At 42.3% G+C, this 22426-nt stretch overlaps 1 protein-coding gene and 1 non-coding gene across 2 annotated transcripts in view; one reads left to right on the top strand and one right to left on the bottom strand.

Moving 5' to 3' along the window:
* The window catches only part of TEKT3 (tektin 3), a 39196-nt gene that overhangs the window by 14077 nt on the left and 2693 nt on the right, over positions 1 to 22426 (top strand). Inside the window, exons 3-7 of the mRNA XM_030923701.1 lie at positions 492 to 575; positions 9843 to 9913; positions 14776 to 14919; positions 16533 to 16755; positions 20195 to 20349. Of these exons, the coding sequence (XP_030779561.1) occupies positions 492 to 575; positions 9843 to 9913; positions 14776 to 14919; positions 16533 to 16755; positions 20195 to 20349 (677 nt within the window). The remainder of the gene's footprint in view (positions 1 to 491; positions 576 to 9842; positions 9914 to 14775; positions 14920 to 16532; positions 16756 to 20194; positions 20350 to 22426) is intronic.
* LOC115895103 lies at positions 17568 to 17670 on the bottom strand. The gene has a single exon (XR_004055294.1). It is a non-coding gene; the product is annotated as a U6 spliceosomal RNA (small nuclear RNA).

Raw genomic sequence — 22426 nt, forward strand, 5'->3', positions numbered from 1 at the left:
GATAATTGGAAAAACAATAAATGACACTTTAAAAATAATCACTGGAACTTTTGGCAACACAAAAAATATTTTGATGTTTTTTAGAGATAATCATTCATTTCTACCTATTCTTCTCAGCAGAAAATATTTAGAAATATCTTGAAGACTTGTGTCTCATGTTATTGAACTGTCTCACCTGAAGAAACTAATGCCAACTAATGCCCTCAGATGCTAATTTGTGGGGATCAAGTAAATGCCATCTGCTTCGTTTTGTCAAATTTCCAAATTAGGAATATTTTCAAACTATTTTGAAGAGCTACCTCTTTAACTTTGAACTAGCAGCAGGGATTCGTTTAGTTGCTACAGTCTGTTTCAGGCTAGATTTTCACAAAAGGGCTGGAAAAGTTGGTATTGGAAGTATCTATTGCTTTATTTTTGAAACAAATTATTAGAGCTGCTAGTCATGGATTGTCAGTTTTTATTAGTGCTTTCCATTATCTGTGTATCTGTAGGTAGCCCGGGAATGTCTATTTCATCGAGAAAAGAGAATGGGAATCGATCTAGTTCACGATGAAGTCGAAACACAACTGCTGACGGTAAATATGGGGGAAATGCATCAGTCACAAGCAGCTTAGTTGTAAATGTGTGTTGAATATGTAGAAGTAAAAAAGGATGTTACATAAAATGACTTATAAGTAAAGCATTATCATATCAGATGTTGACAGCATTTAGCAAAGACATGTTTTTCTTGGTTATAATATATATTCATTGAGAATATGAAAAATGCAAACAAGAGTAAATAAAGATAAAAATCACTTGAAGCTCTATTAGACAGAAATCACTATTAATTTTGGAGTATTTCAGTTTTTTTTATTAATCATGCTTTTTTTTTTCTACCATTCTGTTGCATCTTTTTATTAATCATTCTTAGATAGGCACCACCTAACTCAAACAATGATGCTCAGATATGTCTTCAAGACTCGAATCATTGTATTTATAAATTTGAGTAGTGTATACTCATCTAAAATTATATTGGGGTAATTTTTACCATATCATTAGATATGCTTTTTTTTTTTTTTTTTTTTTTTTTTTTAGACGGAGTCTTGCTCTTATCGCCCAGTCTGGAGTGCGGTGGCATGATCTCAGCTCACTGCAACCTCTGCCTCCGAGGTTCAAGCGATTCTCCTGCCTAGCCTCCCAAGTAGCTGGGATTGCAGGCACCTGCCACCATGCCTGGCTAATTTATGTATTTTTAGTAGAGATGGGATTTCGCCATGTTGGCCAGGCTGGTCTTGAACTCCTGACTTCATGATCTGCCCGCCTCAGCCTCCCAAAGTGCTGGGATTACAGACGTGAGCCACCACCCCGGCCTAGATATTCTTTTAAGACACGATTTTTAATGGCTATGCAGTGTTCTACAATGTAAAGGTGCTACCTTTTTTTTTTTTTTCAATCAATCCTCTCTTACATAGTTAGACTGTTTCCCTATTCCACTCCTTTGTTTTCCTATTTTAATAGCACTGCAGTATACAAAAATATTATTGATAACTGTAGGTACTTCCGATTGTTTCCTTAGAATATATTTTGGGAAGTGTAATTGATATGCCAAAGATTCTATGCATTTGAAAGCTTTTGATATATAGCCAAATTGCCATCCAGAAACTCACAGTTGCATCTGCACTACTCTGCTGATTCTCACACTAATCTCTCTTCCACCTTCCACCAATTAAATCTGGTTTAGTTCTAATTTCTCTGATCTTCACTTCTTAGACTTGTTACCACAGATCTCTATCATTTCTTAAGACTTCAGGGATCATGTACCTGGAGCCCTTCCCAATCTCTTTTTTCAGCCCAGGCACTTTATAAAGCATTAATTCTGCATTCCTAAGTACTTGCCAAACATTTTTTAGTTTGGTAACTTTTTTTTTTTTTTTTTTTTCTGGTTCACATTCATAAAGCCTGCTTAGCCTATTGCCTGTCCCTTTCTATTGATGGTACCAGTGTTCCTTCATCACCACGGCTTGCTGCCTGTTGTCTCCCAAACTCCTTTCATCAATTTCCAGCTCTTTTTTTTTTTTTTTTTTTTTTTTTTTTTTTTTTTTTTTTTTGAGACGGAGTCTCGCTCTGTCGCCCAGGCTGGAGTGCAGTGGCCGGATCTCAGCTCACTGCAAGCTCCGCCTCCCGGGTTTACGCCATTCTCCTGCCTCAGCCTCCCGAGTAGCTGGGACCACAGGCGCCCGCCACCTCGCCCGGCTAGTTTTTTGTATTTTTAGTAGAGACGGGGTTTCACCGTGTTAGCCAGGATGGTCTCGATCTCCTGACCTCGTGATCCGCCCGTCTCGGCCTCCCAAAGTGCTGGGATTACAGGCTTGAGCCACCGCGCCCGGCCCAATTTCCAGCTCTTTTAAAAAAAATCTGGTTAATAAGAAATTCCAAAGCACCTTCCCTTCCCCAAGTTTCCCTTGGATCTGTCCCATACATTCTCACGAGTTTCTTCCCTCTGCTACGAATTCTTCCTTGACTCCCTAATTTCTGCAGGAGAAAAATCCACTAAGGCCTCCCTTGACTGACTCCCTCATTTCTCAGCTTCATTTCCAACTGAATCACAGAATTTCCACTGCAGTGAATCCATCTTCTCTGTCCCTGCACAAGCTTTGCAGGTTCCTACCTCTTTGCCTTTTTTAAATTGGTCCTTGGTGAGAATTGAGTCCTTGGTAGGAAAGTAAGTATGACAAGGTAGCAGCCCAGTCCTCAGAGTAATTTTATCTCTACACAGCATCAACGCTCTGCTTTAACATCACTTAAATTTTCTTAGTGACCCATGACATTAAAGATGACAAGCAGACATTTTTTCTTTGCTCTCTCCTTTCCTCTACTGTCTGGTTCTCTAAGAGAACTCTGAGTTGAAATAATATACTCAGGAAAGCTTTGGCTACTACTGAAAGGTTTTGTAAATCTACTGTAAAAATCACTGTCCCTATGGCTGGACAGGAGTGGTTAGAAATAGAACATTCTGCAGCGGGCTGTGATCATGCCAATGCATTCCAGCCTGGGTAACACAGCAAGATTCTGCCTCTAAAAATAAACCAGTCTGGCATGGTGGCTCAAGCCTGTAATCCCAGCACTTTGGGAGGCCGAGATGGGTGGATCACGAGGTCGGGAGATCGCGACCATCCTGGCTAACAAGGTGAAACCCCGTCTCTACTAAAAAAAAATACAAACAACTAGCCGGGCGTGGTGGCGGGTGCCTGTAGTCCCAGCTACTCCGGAGGAGGCTGAGGCAGGAGAATGGCGTAAACCCGGGAGGCGGAGCTTACAGTGAGCTGAGATCCGGCCACTGCACTCCAGCCTGGGCAACAGAGCAAGACTCCATCTCAAAAAAAAAAAAAAAAAAAAAAGAAATAGAACATTCTGAATGAAATAGTTTTGCAGTGACGGATCTCCACTCTTCTCTTTCTTCTTTCCCAGCCTTTGATGAATCTCACAAGCCTTAAAATAATCTGTCATCTACTTTGTCATCCTAACCGGATAGGAATTTACCATTGTCTCTCCCTTGGCCTTTTCTTCTCACTAATCCTGAGATGTTCTGTATGAAATAAATTACAAGGCAGTTCTAACAGCTGAACTTCATCAGCTTGCCCACAAGCACACTATGATATTTCCAACAGATATTTTTTTGGTACTTGGCTACATTTAGTGTTTCCATTACTTGAGTAGTGGCTCTCAAACCTGGCTACACATTAGAATCACCTGGCAAAGGTTTTAAAAATATCAATGACTGGGTCCCACACCCAGAGATGCTGATTCAAATCTGCCGTGGGGACTAGGCATTGATCTTTTTAAAATATCCCCCAACTAATCTTAATGACTAGGGAGAGTCAAGAACAAGTGCCTCAGAAATTCAAAATACTGCTGAAAGAAATTAAAGATGATCTAAATAAATGGGCATATCATGTCTATGGATGGGAACATCCATAAACGTGGATGTTTGTGTTAAGATGGCAATATTTCTCAAGTTGATTCATAGACTCAGCACAATTCCTATCAAAATCCCAGCTGGCTTCTTTGTAAAAATTGGTGAACTGATCCTAAAATTCATATAGAAATTAAAGGATAGCAAATAGCCGAAATAATATTGAAAAAGAAGAAAGTTGGAGGACTCACACCTCCTGATTTTAACACTTACTATAAAGCTGCAATGTGTAAGACAGTGTAGTACCTGCAAAACAATAGACGCAATTTGAGAGTTGAGAAATAAACCATCATATTTACCATCTATTGATCTTTGACAATGGTGCCAAGGCAATGCAATGGCAAGAGTGTCTTCAACAAATGGTATTTGGACAACCGGATATCCACATGCAAAAGAATGAAGTTGGAGTCCTACATCACAACATACAAAATAGTTAAGTCAAAAGGGATCAAAGACCTACACATAAGAGCTAAAACTGTAAGACTTTTAGAAAAGAACATAGGCATGAATATTCGTGACCTTGGAAGAAGCAACAGTTTTTTAGATGTGATATCAAAAGCACAAACAACACAAGGAAAAGCAGATAAACTGGACATCATCAAAATTAAAAATGTGGTATATTTTGAAGAACATTAGCAACAAAGTGAAAAGACTTGTGTCTAGAATATATAAATAACTGTCATAATTAAAAAAAAATCAACCCAATTAAAAATGGGCAAAGGATCTCACAATGAAATATGATGGATAGTTATAATAGAAAATACAGAAAATAACAAGTTGGCTGGAATGTGGGAGGAATTAGAAGCCTCATACATTGCTGGTGGGAGTGCAAAATGAGGCAGATCCTTTGGCAAATGGTTAAGCATGAATGACCCTGTATGATCCATAGGATCCAGTAATTCTACTCCCAAGCGTCAGCCCAGGAGAAAAGAAAACATATGCCCAAACAAAAATTTGTGCATGGATATTTATAACACCATTATTCATAGCAGCCAAACAGTAGAAACAACCCAAATGTCTATCAACTGATGAATGGATAAGTAAAATATACGATAGCCATACAATAGGTTATTCTGCCAAAAAAAATAAAATAAAATAAAGAAATGATGTGCTGATCCGTTGCTATAACATGGATGAATATTGAAAACATTATGCTACATGAAAGAAATCAATCACAAAGGACCACATATGGTAATTCCATTTATATGAAATTTCCAGAATAGGCAAATCTGTAGAGACCATAAGTAGATCTGTGGTGGCTTATTATGAAAGGAGACTTGGGGGACTGGAAATTGTGGGTGGCAGCTAATGGGCACAGGATTCATGATTTCTTTGGAAGGTGATGGAAATGTTTTAAATTTGGTTCCGGTGATGATTATACAACTCTGTGAATATACTAAAAGCCATCAAACTGCACATTTTAAACAAGTGAATTATATGGTCTATGAATTATATCTCAACAAAGTTGTTTCTTAAAAACAAGAACCACTGCATTAGAGGTTTCTGGTTTCTAGGTCAGTAGCGGGGTGGGGGGCTTTATCTCAAAACACTGAATGTGCAATTAGAGTAATGGTTCATGAACTGAGAGAGGTGCTTCGGTCATTGCCAATCAATTCAAGTAGTGAATGTGTTCTGTGGCTTACTCAAGGTAGTGATATTGGCATGTGTTTTATTTTTTTACCAAAATAGGTCTTAATTTTTGGAATAATTAAATGTGTATTAGCCAAGGAAAGAAGTAGTCTTAAAAGGCCTACTTTTGAAAAGCATGGATGCAATGAAATATTTTCTTACGAATTCTGTTGAATTCTGTTGGCCGTTATATTCAGTCAGTGATAGTTGATAAATTCTTACAGAATGGCTTCTGTTGGGGAGTCAGTCATGGTACTATCTTCTCAGCCCTCCCCGACCGTGCTGACTCCTTGGACTTCGGAGCCAAATGAACCTGCAAAGTCATCTACCCTTGCAGCCTGCCCTGGTCCGGCTCTGGGATGGGGGCTGAGACAGCTGCTCAGAACTCAGGCTGAGGCTCTGGGCCTGGCCCCAGCTGGCCAGTTTCCTTCCCACAAGAGGCTTTTCCTTCCTCTGTGTTGCAGAAGCAGAAAGCAAAAATACTCCAGCCTCAGAGGTTTGTTGAGAATGCAGTCAATGAGTTCCAGAGATGGCAGACCTGCTGCTGGAGAGACGTTTCAGCATTTCAGCCCAGTCCAGCCCAAGGGGCTTCTCCTCAAAGGCAGGATTGAATAGCAACCAGCACGGAAAGAGGATCTGGGTGGGCTCTGACCCCCAGCAATAAGAACTACCCTCCTCACCTAGGTTTCTGCCTCTAAGCAGGTTGTGGGACCAGAAGCTGCTCACCAGCAGCCATGCCAGAAAGGGTAGCTGACAGGTCACCTTGGCCGAACTCAGGAACAAATACTGAGAATGCAGATCTCTAATGAAAGGAAACGCCTCTTCCCACTAAACTCAAGGATAAATGAGAAGACAAGAATATTTGGTGAATCTATCATTAAAAAGCATTGTATATGGAAACGAAATGTCTGCACCTACATGTGGTATTCGCTTATTAGCTAGATTCAATTCAGGCTTGCAGCTTGATTTTTGAAGATTTGATTTCAGTAGCCCGTTCACCTGTTAGGCTGGCAGTTTACCCACTTTCCCAAAACTTGAAAAGACTCAGTTAACACAGGTAAACAGAACCACATATAAAGCCTCAACCTGTGGGAGCAGGGTCTGAGTTTAACAAGGACATCCGAGTAATGATTTTATATCCACAATTCAGACCACAGCACAGGGTCAGCACTCGTCCATATTTGTGGCTGAAACTCATCATGTTCCTGTGATGTGGTGCATATTCCTTAGCTGAGAGTACAGCAGAGCCCACATCTTACATGAGGATTCAGTTCTAAAGTCATGAAAATCACCCATGTTACAAAATTACGAGACCTAATGCTTACTGAGCACTTAGCATCTGCTAGGCACATCATTATCTACCCAGCAGCCTGGAAAGACGGGTATTACTACCATTAGTTCATAACTTGCCTCTGGTCAGGTTTAGCAAGTAGCAAAGATGTTTGAACGGGGGCTGTCTGATGCTGAAGCCTATGGCTTTTGTTAACATTTTAATTTTGTAAAAAATGTGTATGTATTCATGGGGTACAAGTGCAGTTTTGCTTCATCGATATATTGCACTGTGGTGAAATCAGGACCTTCAGAGCATCTATCACTGGAGCAACGCACATTGTAACCACCAAGCAACCTCCCAACATCCCACTCTCCTCCCTTCCCTCCTTCGAGTCCCACTGTTCATCATTCCACACTCTCAAGGCATATGTTTTCAACCACTGTTCCAGCCAAGACCTGGGAGTGTGCACGAGCAGGGATTTTCACTTGAGGTGATGGGGAGTAAAAGGCTGTGAAGTCTCTATTCCACCTTCCCAAGCCCCACCTCCCAAGAGGTGAACTGTAACAACAGATGCTTCGTGAATGTTTCAGCCGCTCAAATAGAAGGATGCATTCAGCGTTCTTCAAACAACTGGACATGATTCCATGTCTTGTTTTCATCCGAAGCCCCACAAATGAAACTGCATTTTAATCACTTTGGCCATTGCAATCTGAGAATCTCAGTGAAGTCAGTGTCACCCTGTAACTCATGGGGCCTGTAATTTCTCCCTACGTCTAGGATCTGGAAACGTTGGACCCACCTTCCAGGGTCCTAAATGTGCATTTCACTTCCTTAGGTGTGAGGCAGCAGCCAGAGATCTAGTTAGATGAAGGCTCTTCCTACGCTTCTGCTTTCTGTGTGTACCCACCACCTTCTTGCAAACTTTCTTCTCTTGGGCAGGTGAGGGAAAGGTTTGTCCTGCTTTTGCTCTACTGTGGTATTTCAAGGCCACCTCCACGTATGGGTACAGATGGATGGATAAATTAGCACTGGGGACAGTGCCAGAGACCTTTGGCTTTGGGCTTTTTGTATTCTCATGAACCCTTCTGCCCCCAAACATCTGACATTCATCATATGACATTATTTAAATTCACATATAAAAATTATTGTTGTAGGAATTTTTTACAGCAAGAATCCCACTAAATGCATTTTTTTTTCGCACTAAAAGTCCTAAGAATTTCCACTCTGTGCTTTGTGTACACAAAGGATGGAAACACAATTTGGGGTTTTAAAGGGTCCTTTCTAAGCAGAACTCCGTGCATCTTTTGTTAAAATCTCATCAAAGTACACACAGGCACACACATACACGAGGTGTTGAGAAAGATAAAAACTAAACACAAAAATTCTAAGACTGATGCACAACCCACTCTGAGGCTGGGAAATCTTGCCTGCTTGTCAAGGCAGGGAGAATGTTGGTGTCAGTGTGTGAAGGGAATTTAGCTCTTCCTTTATTCCACTAATTCAGATACCAAACCATCAGACAGTAGGGTGATCACTCTAGACACATTTGATATTTTTATGTTAAACGATTAAACAATAAAAGAAGACGACTACATAGGTGAGTAATACTTCATATTGGAGTGGTGAAGGCCTTTATTATCTAAATGAAAAAGGCAGAAACCAAAAGGAGATACATTTGATAGATTCGACATCATAGAAATCAGAAACATCTATATCAAAAGCACCACGCGCATTTATAAAAAATTGTGACATGTATGATAAAAAAGATTGAATTTTAAACATACTTATAACGCTCACACGTGAAAAAGAAAAAATAAATGACAGAAAAAGCGGACAAGCACATGAACAGGCAGTTCACACAAGCAAAAAAGGCAAATGGCGAACAAATGAATACTCATAGTATCAGCTTGCAAATTTAGGCAGGTTTGCTGCTTTTGGTGGGGCCCTGGGGATGTGGTTCCATCACACTGGTGAAGATGGAAAGGAATGACAGTGACCACTTGCTGGGCAAGACAAGAAAACACATGTTCATTTGTTGTTGTAAATGCGTACCACTTTTCTGAAGGGCAATTTGGCTGTACTTGTCAAAACCTTGGAAAAAGGCATACTCTTCGGTGGTGTCTAAATATTGATTAAGGTCCTTCATCACAGTGTTTTTTAATGTCATGGGAAAATGTTCAAGTTGAAAATGCCCCAAAGCAGTATGCATAGTATGACAACTTTTTGGCTGAGAAAATGATAACAGTAACGATGTGCACTTTTGAAATATCTTGGTGCTATTTTGAGTTCCCACATTTTCTAATGTGCATAGAAATTTCAAGGGGGAAATAAATGTTGATGTAATAGTCTGACATGTTATGGGCTAGTGGATACGTCCTAGCAGCATCAAAAGGCAACGTGTGTGGTCCAGTAGAGAGGCCTGGCTAGCACAGGTGTTTGTACAAGGGCAGATGCTGGGCTGCAGTACACAAGCAGGACGGGAGGGCGACCTCCCAGGGTGGAAGTCAGCCTCCATGTTTAGACCCAAGCACTGTCTTCTGGAGGATACATGTACTGCCAGAGGGAAGCTTCTTTTGATTGTGCTTTTTTCCTCCCTGACTTACTTTGTCTTGGAAGAATAGCTATTATAGAAGAAGCGGTGCATTTAAATTTGACCTTGTATATTACCAGAATTTTGGCTTTTTTTAAAAACTGTTTTAAATAAGGACAAAAAGAGAGAAAAATCCTAAAATTTTAACCATGTCCCCACTCATTCCATAACATAATTTCCCCATAGACCTATAAAGTCTGCATCTTAGTCTCATCTTTAGATTGCAGTATCACGGAGCGTATAGATAAATAAGCGGATGCAAAATTGTTTTCTTGTTTAACTTCACAGTATTTTAAGAAACAAAATTTTCCTTCATTGATGTTTTGTTACATTGCTGATTTTGAGTGTTATATTCAATAACGAAAACATTAATGTGTTTTTTTTTTCCAATTGAGTAGGAAGTTGATACTATTCTGTGTTGTCAAGAAAGAATGAAGCTACATTTGGATAAGGCTATTGCCCAACTTGCGTAAGAGCTTTATGTCTCTCTACAATTCAAAATCTATCATTGAACTATGCTTTCATGCCTCTCATTCAAATTTCTCTTAATTTCTTGTAAGGACACACACACACACAGACACACACAGGCATATACACATATTTTTATTCAAAAGCTAAGATGATTACTTGATACCCCAGCTACTCTGATGTGATTCTTACACATTGTACCCTGTATCAAAATATCACATGTGCCCCGTAAATGTATATACCCACTATATACCCGTAAACATTTAAAAAAATAATACAAACAGACACTTTGGGAAATTAAGGTAGGAAAATCGCTTGAGCCCAGGAGTTCAAGGCCAGCCTGGGCAATATAACAAGACCTCATCTCTACAGTTAAAAAATAAAAATTAGCCAGGCATGGTGGTGGGTGCCTGTGGTCCTAGCTACTTAGGAGGTTGAGGTGGGAGGATTGCTTAAGCCCAAGAGTTTGAGGCTTTGAGGCTGCAATGATGGGCTCTGATTGTGCTACTGCACTCCAGCCTGGGCGACAGAGAGAGTCAGTCTCAAAAAAATATTTTTAAAAAAAATAAGCACATGGAGTACCTTGCTTTAAGTTTTTATTTAAATAATTCTGAGATGCAGAAGGATTTCTGCCGTCACTTGAGTGTAACTAAGATTTCTTTTAACTCAAAAGACTGGCATTTTTATTATATGAGAGATTGACTTATAGTTGTTCAGCTCTAACATTTGAAAAAGTAATGAGTGGTGGTTTACTTGAATGTTTGTCTTCCATACCTCCTTAAAGATCCGGTCTCTGCAACTGGGCGCAGTGGCTCACACCTGTAATCCCAGCACTTTGGGAGGCTGAGGTGGGCGGATCACGATGTCAGGAGATCGAGACCATCCTGGCTAACATGGTGAAACCCCGTCTCTACTAAAAATACAAAAAATTAGCCAGGTGCGGTGGCGGGCGCCTGTAGTCCCAGCTACTTGGGAGGCTGAGGCAGGAGAATGGTGTGAACCCGGGAGGCGGAGCTTGCAGAGAGCCGAGATCACGCTACTGCACTCCAGCCTGGGTCAGAGAGGGAGACTCCCTCTCAAAAAAAAAAAAAAAAAAAAAAAAAAAAAGATCTGGCCTCTGCAATGATCACGCGCTTGCAATGCTCCCTGCATCCCACAGCATTGTAATTGTTAATCCATCCTATTCCTCACTAGAATACACATTCCTCCAGGGAATGGGCTCTCTTTTCTTGGCGATAGTAGGTACTTAATATTTATGGTTGGGGGTGGGATGAGGAGTGAGAAGGGGGAAGAATAATAATAAAGAAGGTCTCAGGCAATGATCACAGCTGTCAGCATAGGAAAATTATTGGCTGAGACTGTTGGTTAACATTAAGTAGAAAGATCAGTGCCATTTGCTTATGGCCACAGAAGGAAGTAGTGTTGAATATGCCACCCAATAGGAGAGGTGGTTATGTATGTTATAAAATCGTCTGTGCTGCCCATTTCATTTGCCCACCCTGTGCGTCAGGATCAACACCACGAAGGTTGGCGAGGTTTGTATGCTGAAATTCTCTAGAGCTGTGACTGGAAGGGTTTTTTAATTTGGAAATTGGTGAGGATAAGCAAAAGAGTAGTTGAGGATGACTGCATGTGGTTTCTGCTCCCTAGGAATTTTAGAAGCATGTTTAAGAGTTGTTCGAAGCATTGATTCTAGTTCCTAATTCACATTTTATTTCGTAGTCTAAAATTTGCTGCCATCTTTTGCATTCTTGGCCTAGATTGTTCTACCATGGAACAGCCTCATCTGATATAAATCCCTGTTACAAATTGCCTCAATACTGGCTGTATTGCAGACCTTTGCAGAAAGTTGTGTGTGTATATGTACCTGTTTGGAATCTTTGTTATTGATCCTTTAAAGAGCTTGGCTTTCCTTTAATACACAGTGGGCAAAATGCCTACCTCACTTCCTGGGATGACTTCTCCAAGATTTGTGGGGGACCACTGTGCTCTGTCCCGGGCAGGTGACTAGAAGAGAGTTTATCAACTACATTTGTTTCAGAAGGAGCAATGAAACCCTCAGCTTGGATCTCAGCTTAAAATAGAATCTCATTAGGCACTCACAGGACAGCCAAGGTCTTCCCGTCTTGGGCTGTAAGACGTGTTGATGGGACGCTGTCTTAAATGCCCGCCCAAGCAGACTCTGAGGCCAGATCAGAGGCGGTCCAGGCAGCCTCATTTCTAAAGTCATAAAAATCACCCATGTTACGATATTATGAGACCTAATGCTTACTGAGCACTTAGCATCTGCTAGGCACCTGATTATCTACCCAACAGCCTGGAAAGACGGGTATTACTACCATTAGTTCATAACTTGCCTCTGGTCAGGTTTAGCAAGTAGCAAAGATGTTTGAACCAGGGCTGTCTGATGCCGAAGCATATGGATTTTGTTAACATTTTAATATCGTTAAAAATGTGTATATATTCATGGGGTACAAGTGCAGTTTTGCTTCATCGATATATTGCACTGTGGTGAAATCGGGACCTTCAGAGCATCTATCACTGGAGCAACGCACATTGTAACCACCAAGCAACCTCCCAACATCCCACTCTCCTCCTTCTCCTCCTTCGAGTCCCACTGTTCATCATTCCACACTCTCAAGGCATATGTTTTCAACCACTGTTCCAGCCAAGACCTGGGAGTGTGCATGAGCAGGGATTTTCACTTGAGGTGATGGAAAGTAAAAGGCTGTGAAGTCTCTATTCCACCTCCCCAAGCCCCACCTCCCAAGAGGTGAACTGTAACAACAGATGCTTCATGAACGTTTCAGCCCCTTCCCTAACAGGGTCTCAGCTTAAGACAGGAAGCTTGCAGGACGTCTTGGTCCCAGACCAAAGGAGAAAGGCCTTCTAGTCCTAGAATTTCAACATAATCACCTAAGGCAAGAGCCTCAGCACAGAAGTAGCAAGGGAAGGGAGCTTTTAAATTTTTTATCCTTCGCGCTTGTATACTGTCTTAGAATTCACGAAGTGCAGATCATTTGCATGCTGCTACTCTCATTTCCACTTTACAAATAAGAAAAACAGCTTTGAGAGGTCAAGCGATTTGCTTGAAAGCACAGGCTGAGTTGAGGGGAACCTGCAGCTGGAATTGACTCATTCCATTCAATGCAGCCTTTACTGAGTGAATGGCTTTGCTCTACCAAAACTGTTTTTAGGTGCTGAGAAAACAGAAATTCCCAAGCTCATTCAGCTATCTTACTTTTTCAAATACTAGTTATCTGCCAGTGGCTCCCCACTTTTTATCTCTAGCCTACACATCTCTTTCAAATTCCAACAACCTCCTTCACGTCTCCCATATAGATGTTCAGTGAACACTCAAGTTTCCTATGTCAACTGAACTTCCATCTTCTCCCCTAGCTTCTCCCTCCCCAGCCAACCCCCCTGTTAGTTGATGGAATTCCATTATTCCAATGACTCAAGTTCTTTTTTTTCTCACTAATGTTCAATTTAATAGGAGATTCTCTTGGTTCTATCTTCAAACCATATCCAGAATCTGAATACTTCTTCTTGCTTCCTTCACTTTCATCCTCTTGGTCCAAGCCACCTTCATCTCTCACCTGAGTAACTGCAGTGGCCCCCTAATGGTCTTCCTGCCCCAGCAGTCTGTTCTCAGTCCAGCATCAGAATGAGGTCCTTTTAAATTGTAAGTCAATGGCCTCCAATTTTACTCGAAGGAAAACCTGACTCATTCCCATGTCCATTAGGGCCCTGCATGATCTGATTCCCCCTTTTTTATGTCTTTGCTCAATGTCACCTGGTGAGACCTATTCTGGCCATCCTCTTTAAAATCATAACCACAGTCCTGGTCTCTTTTTTCCTGCTTTGCTTTTTAGCATTGTTCTTCAAACCACACAAATTGCTCATTCACTGAATGTGCTGTCTCCTCCCAGAAGCATGTCGGCTCCTTAGAGGAGAGATGTTGGTGTTGTCCACTGATGCATCCCAGGCTCGCAGAATGGTGTCTGCCATATAGGAGGCACTCAATAATTATTTGTCGAACGAAGTATTCCATGTGGCTCACCTGTCACCCATGCCTGCCCCCAGGGTCTGTCTTTGGTAATAAGCTGTGGGTCCCCGGTCTGTCTTTGGTAATAAGCTGTGGGTCCCCTGTCTGTCTGGCAGTGCAGGCAAGACCATGCATCTCAGAGCTCACCGAGGCCTCTTCCTTCCAGCAGGGTGGCTGCTGGAGTGTGTGAGCCTGGGGGGACCATCAATTCCTGATCTCTGTTGAGGCCCTCTCTCACTCCTGTCCTGGAGGTTAATTTTGACCTTTGGTTTTTATCTCCTGGCAAACTTCTGAGCCATAGCATGACCACAAACCGAGGTTACCAACGGATGGCAGGAGGCTTGGCTATAAAGGCCTCATGATTTCTTGGGGATTTGTATTCAAATAACGGAGAAAAAGGGAGCTGAGATGTAGAAGAGAAAAAGGAAAAGGAAAAGGAAGGAATGGAAGGCACAGATGTGGACAGATTGCTTTGAACCTGTGTCCTGTCTGGAAGACTGTGTGTGTTAGGAAGACGGGCCCCAGCTGGGGCTGCAGATTCTGGACCCCTGTTTATCTTCACCTGCTCTCCCCACTTCCATCCCACCCTATGAAAGGAGAAGTGTAGACATGGTGGGAGTTGGGGTCCCAGTGACGTAGATGTATGGCCATATTCAAAGAGTGCTCGTTTTGACTGAGAAATTGAACATTGTGTGAAGAGGGAGAGATGGTGAGAGCAACAGCAAGAGAGGTCCTAATATGGAAGGGCACTCATGTGTCCCTGCAGGACATTGTCACCTGAGGGTGAAACTCCACTTCCCGACTCTGTGTTGCAGAGCTGACAGAGCATCCCAGCATGAGCTGGAGAAGGACCTGAGTGACAAACAGACAGCTTACCGGATTGACGACAAATGCCACCACCTGCGCAACACGTCAGACGGTGTTGGCTACTTCCGCGGAGTGGAGAGGGTTGATGCAACGTAAGTCAGGCACACGCCACTGCTGTGATTTTGATGTCATTTAACTCTTTCTCCTTTCAAAAGGACACAGCTTACAGGTTAAAACGGAAAGCATGGTAAGATATCTGAAGGTGAGAAACACACCCAGCTTTGGACGAGTCTCCAGTAATCAAGCATGTTCTGTGGTCAGACCTTGATAATTACATCCTGAATTCTTTTGTAAAGGAATATTTGTTGTTTGTATTTTCTAACTATGAAAATAACCCTACCTGATGCAGAAGTCCTAGAAAAACACAGACAAGCCTGGGCACGGTGGCTCACACCTGTAATTCCTGCACTTTGGGAGGCTGAGGCGGGAGGATCAGTTGAGGTCAGGAGTTGGAGACCAGCCTGACCAACATGGTGAAACCCTGTCTCTGTTAAAAATACAAAAGTTAGCCAGGCGTGGTAGTGGGCACCTGTAATCCCAGCTACTCAGGAGGCTGAGGCAGGAAAATCGCTTGAACCTGGGAGGAGAGGTTGCAGTGAGCCGAAATTGTGCTACTGCACTCCAGCCTGGGTGACAGAGGGAGACTCTGTCTAAAAAAAAAAAAAAAAAAGGAAAAACCCAGACAAGCCACGCGCTGCCATTGTATAGCATGCCCTGGATGCTGTGGGATACAGGCTGAAAATAGTTCGATGCCTTTCCTACCAGAGCTTGCTCCACTTACCCCATCAGTGGTTTCTTTGCCAGGCCCCTGGATGCAATTTTGGGTAGGATCCATGGTCTCTTCCAGCCACTCCCTTAAAAATTTTACCTTGATTGAGGTGAAATTCACGTACCATACAATGCACCCGGTTGAAAGTTGAAATACAGCCTGTCTGATTTTTCAGTAACATTGTTTGTAAAATAAATATTCTACTTTCACATGAATTTGCCTGGTATATGGATTACTTTTTTGAATGTACCACAATCAACCTTTTTGGTTTCAACTTTTGAGCATTTAGATTGTGTCTTATTTTTCAGGGATCAGCATAAATATGGCTGAAATGAATGTCCTCACACATACATCCTTGGATACATTGTTTCCTTATAATAGATTTCTAGAAGTGGAATTTCTGGGCTTTCCACATTTGAATGACAGCCTCTTGGTTTGTGTTGCCTTTTTACCCTCCAGGAAGGTTGTACTAATTTAACATTCTCATCTGTAGGATACGAAAGAAACTTTTTCTAAATATGCTCTCCAGCCTGGCTAATGATCGTTCTCTCTACTCGTGCCAATATTTCCTTAGTAGGCTGTTTTCATTAATGCTTCTTTGATTACCCTTGAGGTTGAACATTTTGTCATATGCTTATTGATGTGATGTGTGACACATTTATAATGAACCTACGCATTCACATCATTCATTAATCCTTTTGCCCCCTGAAACTGGCAGAAGAACTAGCTTATGCTTTAGATATATAGAAAACTGATTAGCAGTAAAATAAGAAAGAATTAAGAAAAGTTTAAAATAAGCCTCACTCTGATATTTATATAATGAAGCTAGGATCAGCGACCTGGGGGTTTCTCTGTCACAGGATACATGGTTGCCTAGCGATCCTGTAGGCTGATTCATCACTCTCACGGTTGTCTGCTCCTGCTTCTCTTTTTCAGTGTCTCAGTGCCTGAGTCCTGGGCCAAATTTACAGATGACAATATTCTCCGCTCCCAGAGTGAACGGGCAGCTTCTGCTAAGCTAAGAGACGACATTGAAAACCTCTTGGTTGTGACTGCCAATGAGATGTGGAATCAATTCAACAAAGTGAACTTGTGTTTCACCAATCGCATTGCTGAGACTGCAGATGCTAAGAATAAGATTCAGATGCACTTAGCAAAGGTAAATCAACCACCAGTGGTACCTCTTAGCTGACCTGGACAGAGTGGTGTGCTCTGGGACCACAAATCTCTCACCACTCCCAGAGAGGCACCATAGGCATGTGACAGCCTGGCCACACAGAGCAAGAAAAATTTAAAACAGCACAAAGCATGCCATTTATTTCAGCCAGGTAGCCAGGTGTCAAAATGAAATTGGAATCCACTGGTATTTGGAACACAAAGAAGGAACTATGTAATGAAAGGTTCTTAGTCTTTAATAGAAACAAAAATATTATTATTAAAGTTTAATGAATCACTGTATATAACTAGGAAGTGAATTTATTATTAGAACATATGGCAGAAATGTCTTCTGTTAAATTATTTCAGACCCCTTTTCTGTAATACAAAACCAAATACAGGAAACTGTTAGGTAGTTCAAAGTGTTTCTGATATTGAAAAATTTTAAGTGCTCTAAGCATAAGAGTTTTACAAGGACTATAAAATGAAGGAGTACAGCAGAATTTGTATGTTTCAAGATAAACTAGGAGCTGTTCCTTTCCTTAATATCAGTCTTGGAGCTCTTACTGTTTTTGTGGATTATGCTGAATATAGTTTGTTGTGTCTTTTTCTAAAAATTGACAAAAAATAATTGTACATATTCATGGGTGGACAGTGATGTTTTGATACATTTAATGTATGGTGATCAGGTCAGGGTAACGAGCGAGCATATCCATACTCTCAAACACTGATCATTTCTTTGGCTTGGAAACATGTAATATCCTTCCTCTAGCTATTTGAAACGATATAATGTATTGATGTTACCTATAGTAAAAAAAAAAAATGGAACGTTTCATGAATTTGCATGCCATCCTTGCTCAGGGGCCATGCCAACCTTCTCTGTATTGTTCCAATTTTAGTATATGTGCTGCTGAAGCAAGCAATGTTGTTTCTTATTTTTAAGAACCTTGCAGCATGAGCTATGTTGCCTACGATGGTTTTACCCGTTGAGGGAACCACATTTTCTCAGGCTGCAGTGATTTACCTGTCCTTCTCGTGGTGCCTGCTTTAGGCAACAAATGTTAATTGAGCCAGACAGTGTGCTCCATGCTGTGAAAGGTGGAGAGGAGCATCAAATGTAGTTTTGGTTCTTAGGAAGTTTACCTTACAGAGAAGAAATGCTTGCATATGAAAAGCTCATAAACAATATGAATAGAATATTGCAAATCGTGATTATCAAATAACAAATACAAACGTGTTTTTGGGATTTGGAGGGAGAAGTGAACATTCCAGGTGGGGCCACATCTCGAAGAAAGCCTTGGAGACAGCAAATCAGAGGATAAGCTGAGGTCTGTCAAAAGACTGGTGTGTGGCTGGTGTAGATGGTTTGTGTCCTGGGAGAGGAACGTGGAAAAGTAGGTTGAAGACAGTTTGTAGAAGACATTGATGAGAAGGTTAATGGGGTCAGACGCTATGAATTGTAAGAAGACATTCTAAAGGCCTTTTAGAAGGCCGGTGTGACAGAGTTCCTTCTTCAACAAATTTTTATTTACTGTTATGTTAGTTTGCCAGGGCTGCCCTAACTCAAAGTACCACAGACTGTGTGGCTTACACAGTAGAAATTAATTTTCTCACTGGAGAGAGAGAAAATTAATTAACGGAGGCTGGAAGTTTGAGATCAAGGTGCGGGGCAGGATTGGTTTTCTCTGAGGCCTCTCTCATCAGCTTATAGATGGCCACTTTCTCCCTGCGTCTCCACATCATCTTCCTTCTGTGTGTGTCTGTGTCGAAATTTCCTCTGCTTATAAAGACACCAAAGTTGTATTAGATTAGGGCCACCCTAAAGACCTCATTTAACTTAATCACCCCCACAGAGATACTGTCTCCAAATATGGTCATCTTCCAAGGCACTGGGGATTTGTACTTCAACATAGGAATTTTGGGGGAAGAGGCACTATTCAGCCCTAACAGTACACTCAAGGTATTGTGCTAGGCACTCAGGGATGTACATATGTCTCATGTCTTAGAGACAAGACATGCACATAGAAAACAGGAAGTTGCATTAGAAAGGTGCAGAAAGAACTTGGAAACACAGATGAAATGTGAACACAGTTTACAAGAAGGAGCAGTTGTTTCCACTGGCAAGAGATCAGGATGGTTTCATGGAGCACATAGTATCTGAAGAAGGCCTTAGTGATAGAAACAGTGAAATGATTTTTATCTTGGGAGAGAGATCAAAGCTCAAGTGACAGATTGAAGAGTGCCTGGATTACACAAGTGCTAAATCTGTGATTGCATGAGGTCTCTGTAGTGTAGAAAGGATATTGCAGAGACATCACCCAAGGACACAGCCTTGCACTGGAAGGGAATGAGGAGTAGTTGGAAAGGAGGGAGTTGGAACAACACTTGGCCAGAGAAAACAAGATGAGGGTCTCAAGGAGAGGGAGGTATCAGAGAGGTCTTGATGTCGGCTTTGAAACTGAAGTTTCATGACAGCAGCTAGGGCCAGAGACAGAATCCAGGGGCCACTGGGAGACTGGGTGGGTGGGAAGTGAAGGGAGTGGGCACAACCATGGTTGAATGCATTTCGCAGAGGACTCAGTTGGGACTGGATGGGAGAGTGGTGTTAAAAACATAGGGTTTCAAAAAAAAAAAAATGATTCTTGGTTGTTTCTCCAGGCCATGGAAGGGAACCCAGGAAGAGGGACAGTAATGGGGAGGATGTAGAGTTATGGGAGTGCAGAGATCAAGATGTGAGAAGAAGGGAGGCTTTTCAGAGCATAGGACAGGGGCTCTCTTTACAGAGAAAGAGGAGGGGGAACCAAGGAGGGATCCATGTTTACACAATTTGGGGGAGTGGCCTCTTTAAGAAAAAACGAATACAAAATCAGGAATACAAAACTGCCAGTATTCCTCTGTTGTAAGTAAGGTACCCTGAAACTTAAGCTTGATTCGCTGCAAGGGAAATCCTCTGTGAGGAGGAAAGCAATGCTCAAGTTGGTAGGAAGAGAAAGTGGGAAGAGACGCATGGACAGATGGATGTGAGGAGGATTAGGGCCACTCAAAGCCTCACTTTTATCAGAACACAGATGTGTGCTGGTCAGTAATTAACAACGGCCATTGGGGGTGGCATGCAGGGAGCCCTTGATTTGTAGTATTTGCCAGTTTCTGTGGTTGAAATACTCCCACCCTGGCTGATTTCCAGCTACCAAAATGAGATCACTGAGCCTAGGGCTGGGGAGAGAGGCACCGCCCACTCTCCAGAGTAGGTGCATGCCAGCTCCAGTCAGACACGTGGGTTCCCTGGGGCAGGGCTGGGACCGATAGATCGTCTTGGTGAAGCGACCTCCTCATCAGCGAGGTCGAGGCAGGTGCTGGGCATGGAGTGGACAGGCAAGAGGTGGGAGGCGGGCTGTTGAAGGGACCGCACCAAAGCTTCAGGCAGTTGCTTCTCTTTGTCACAGACCCTGCAGGAGATTTTCCAGACTGAAATGACCATAGAATCCATCAAGAAGGCCATCAAGGACAAGACTGCCTTCCTGAAGGTGGCTCAGACCAGACTGGACGAGCGCACAAGGCGGCCGAACATTGAGTTGTGCCGAGACATGGCTCAGCTACGGTAAGGTGGGAGGGGGACAGCTCAGGGCTCGCTCGGAGGGCTACCAGACTGACTGTGGCTCTGGGCTCTCTAGAAAGCTGCTTTCTGCCCATACACATCGTGTAGGAGCCTTCTGTGAGAATGGTAGCAATGGGGAGATGTTGAATGGGGAAGAGTTTCAGTGTGGGATGATGAAACAGTCCTGCAGATGGATGGCGGTGACAGTTGCACCAACAGTGTGAATGTGTTAATGCCACTGATCTGTACACTTAAGATCGGTTAAAGTTTTATGTGATGTGTATTTTACCACAAATCCTTAAAAAAGGAAGGAACATCAACACTACACATAAAAAAAGTGCCATGAAGCATTTAACTCATTCAGGGAGGCCAGCGTGGTGTTTGGGTTCTTTTGCATGTCCTTGGAATCTTCGGAGTTTCTAGAACTCCTATCTTGTAAGCAGCAGTTTGTGACTTTCTATGTAGTTCTCAGCATGGGGGACCCAACAGAAAAGGGACTTTCAGTGCCAATTCCACTGACCCCTATCTACTCATTTGCTGTCTTTGTGACTGAGGGTCTCATTTAAGTTTACTTCAATGTGTTTCATTCTCAGTAGAAATCAAAGCCAGCTGGTCTTCATCGAGCACAACTCCTATATATACACAGCAGGAGGAATCTGACCCCACAGTTTTATCTACCAAACACTACATGAGTTTTATTATTATTTTCACTTTGAAGATTCGTTTTGGGATGGACTTGTAAGGGACTGGCCAAGATTCCCTCCCCACCCCTGCCACAATCTGGCTTCATTTCCAATTTCCCAATACCTGTGAGTCTGCCTTTTCTTTCTGGATTTCATCATTGCTGTTCTTAGGCCCTAAAATGCTCCGTGCAGAAGTAAATCAACTGGATAGCAACTGGAGGAGCCAAGTGGCAGTGCGTGAACTCCAGAAGCCTTTCTGGTGCAGTCGGGGAGATGCCACTCGCTCTGCTTCCACGATAAAATTCTCTTATCTTGAAGGATAGATCCTAAAGATAAAATAAAGAAATAAGTGGTGGTTTGAGACAGTGGATTTCCTGAAATGGAAGGAATGGGGATCTTGTGAGGCCAACATTGATGATAATAATAATAATAAAGACTATGATGGCGATAATCAATGCAATGATAACAATAGCTGCTACCATCTCTTAATCTGACTCTATGCTGAGCACTGCCCTAAGCACTTTATACTATCTCATTCATTACCTTCATATTACAAGTGAGGAAACTGAGGCAGGAGTGGGTGAGTGGCTTGGCCCAGGCCACATTTAGTGGTAAGAGAGAGCTGCAGTTTGAATCTTTGCCTGTCTCACCCCAGAGTTCTATTCCACCAAGCCAGTTGCTTCTCCTTCTCCTGTCTTTTAGATCGCGTAATGCTTTTACCACTCCCCTGTCAGGTATCTGACCTCATTTGAGAAGAGTTGGCAAAGTAAAGGCTACATCCTCATCTCTCTCTCACACAGAGGATGAAACTGAGGGTCACAGAGGAGATCATTATGATAAAACACCTTACGTATGTAGCACGCATGTTGTCTGCGTTGAGTGCCGTGAAGCGTGCTTTAGGTTGTACGCACATGATCTTCATTTCCAGGATGAGCTGCATTTCTCCTGGTGGAGCTGTTATCTAGGCCATAGCCACAGAGGAGGTCACTCAGGCTGCATATTTTTCAAAGTCGGTTCCATAGAGCTCTTCTTCATGCACAGCTCATTATTCAGGATAAGCAGCTCTCCACTCCAGAGACTAGATGGACCCCTAGACAGCCAGCTGGAGGCACCTCTCTGCCTTAGAAGAACCCAGCAGTGAGTGCACACCCACTTGGTCTATTAGGATTAGATCACCAGTTTTGACTTTATGTAAATGTTATTAGGAGAAGCTGAGCTGATGTTTCATTCTCCAAAAATCTCTGCAGAGTCATCAAAAGTGGAGATGGGAACAAATAAATTGTTTATACTGCCATTAGACAAACACAGGGTTGCTTTTAAAATGGGTTTTGGTTAGTGGTCTAAGAAGACTTTAGAATTATCAAACAATGAGGCATTCACAGCTTCTCCTGAGGAGC

Source organism: Rhinopithecus roxellana, chromosome 19 (assembly GCF_007565055.1).
Source record: "Rhinopithecus roxellana isolate Shanxi Qingling chromosome 19, ASM756505v1, whole genome shotgun sequence".
In the NCBI taxonomy this organism is placed as follows: Eukaryota; Metazoa; Chordata; class Mammalia; order Primates; family Cercopithecidae; genus Rhinopithecus; species Rhinopithecus roxellana.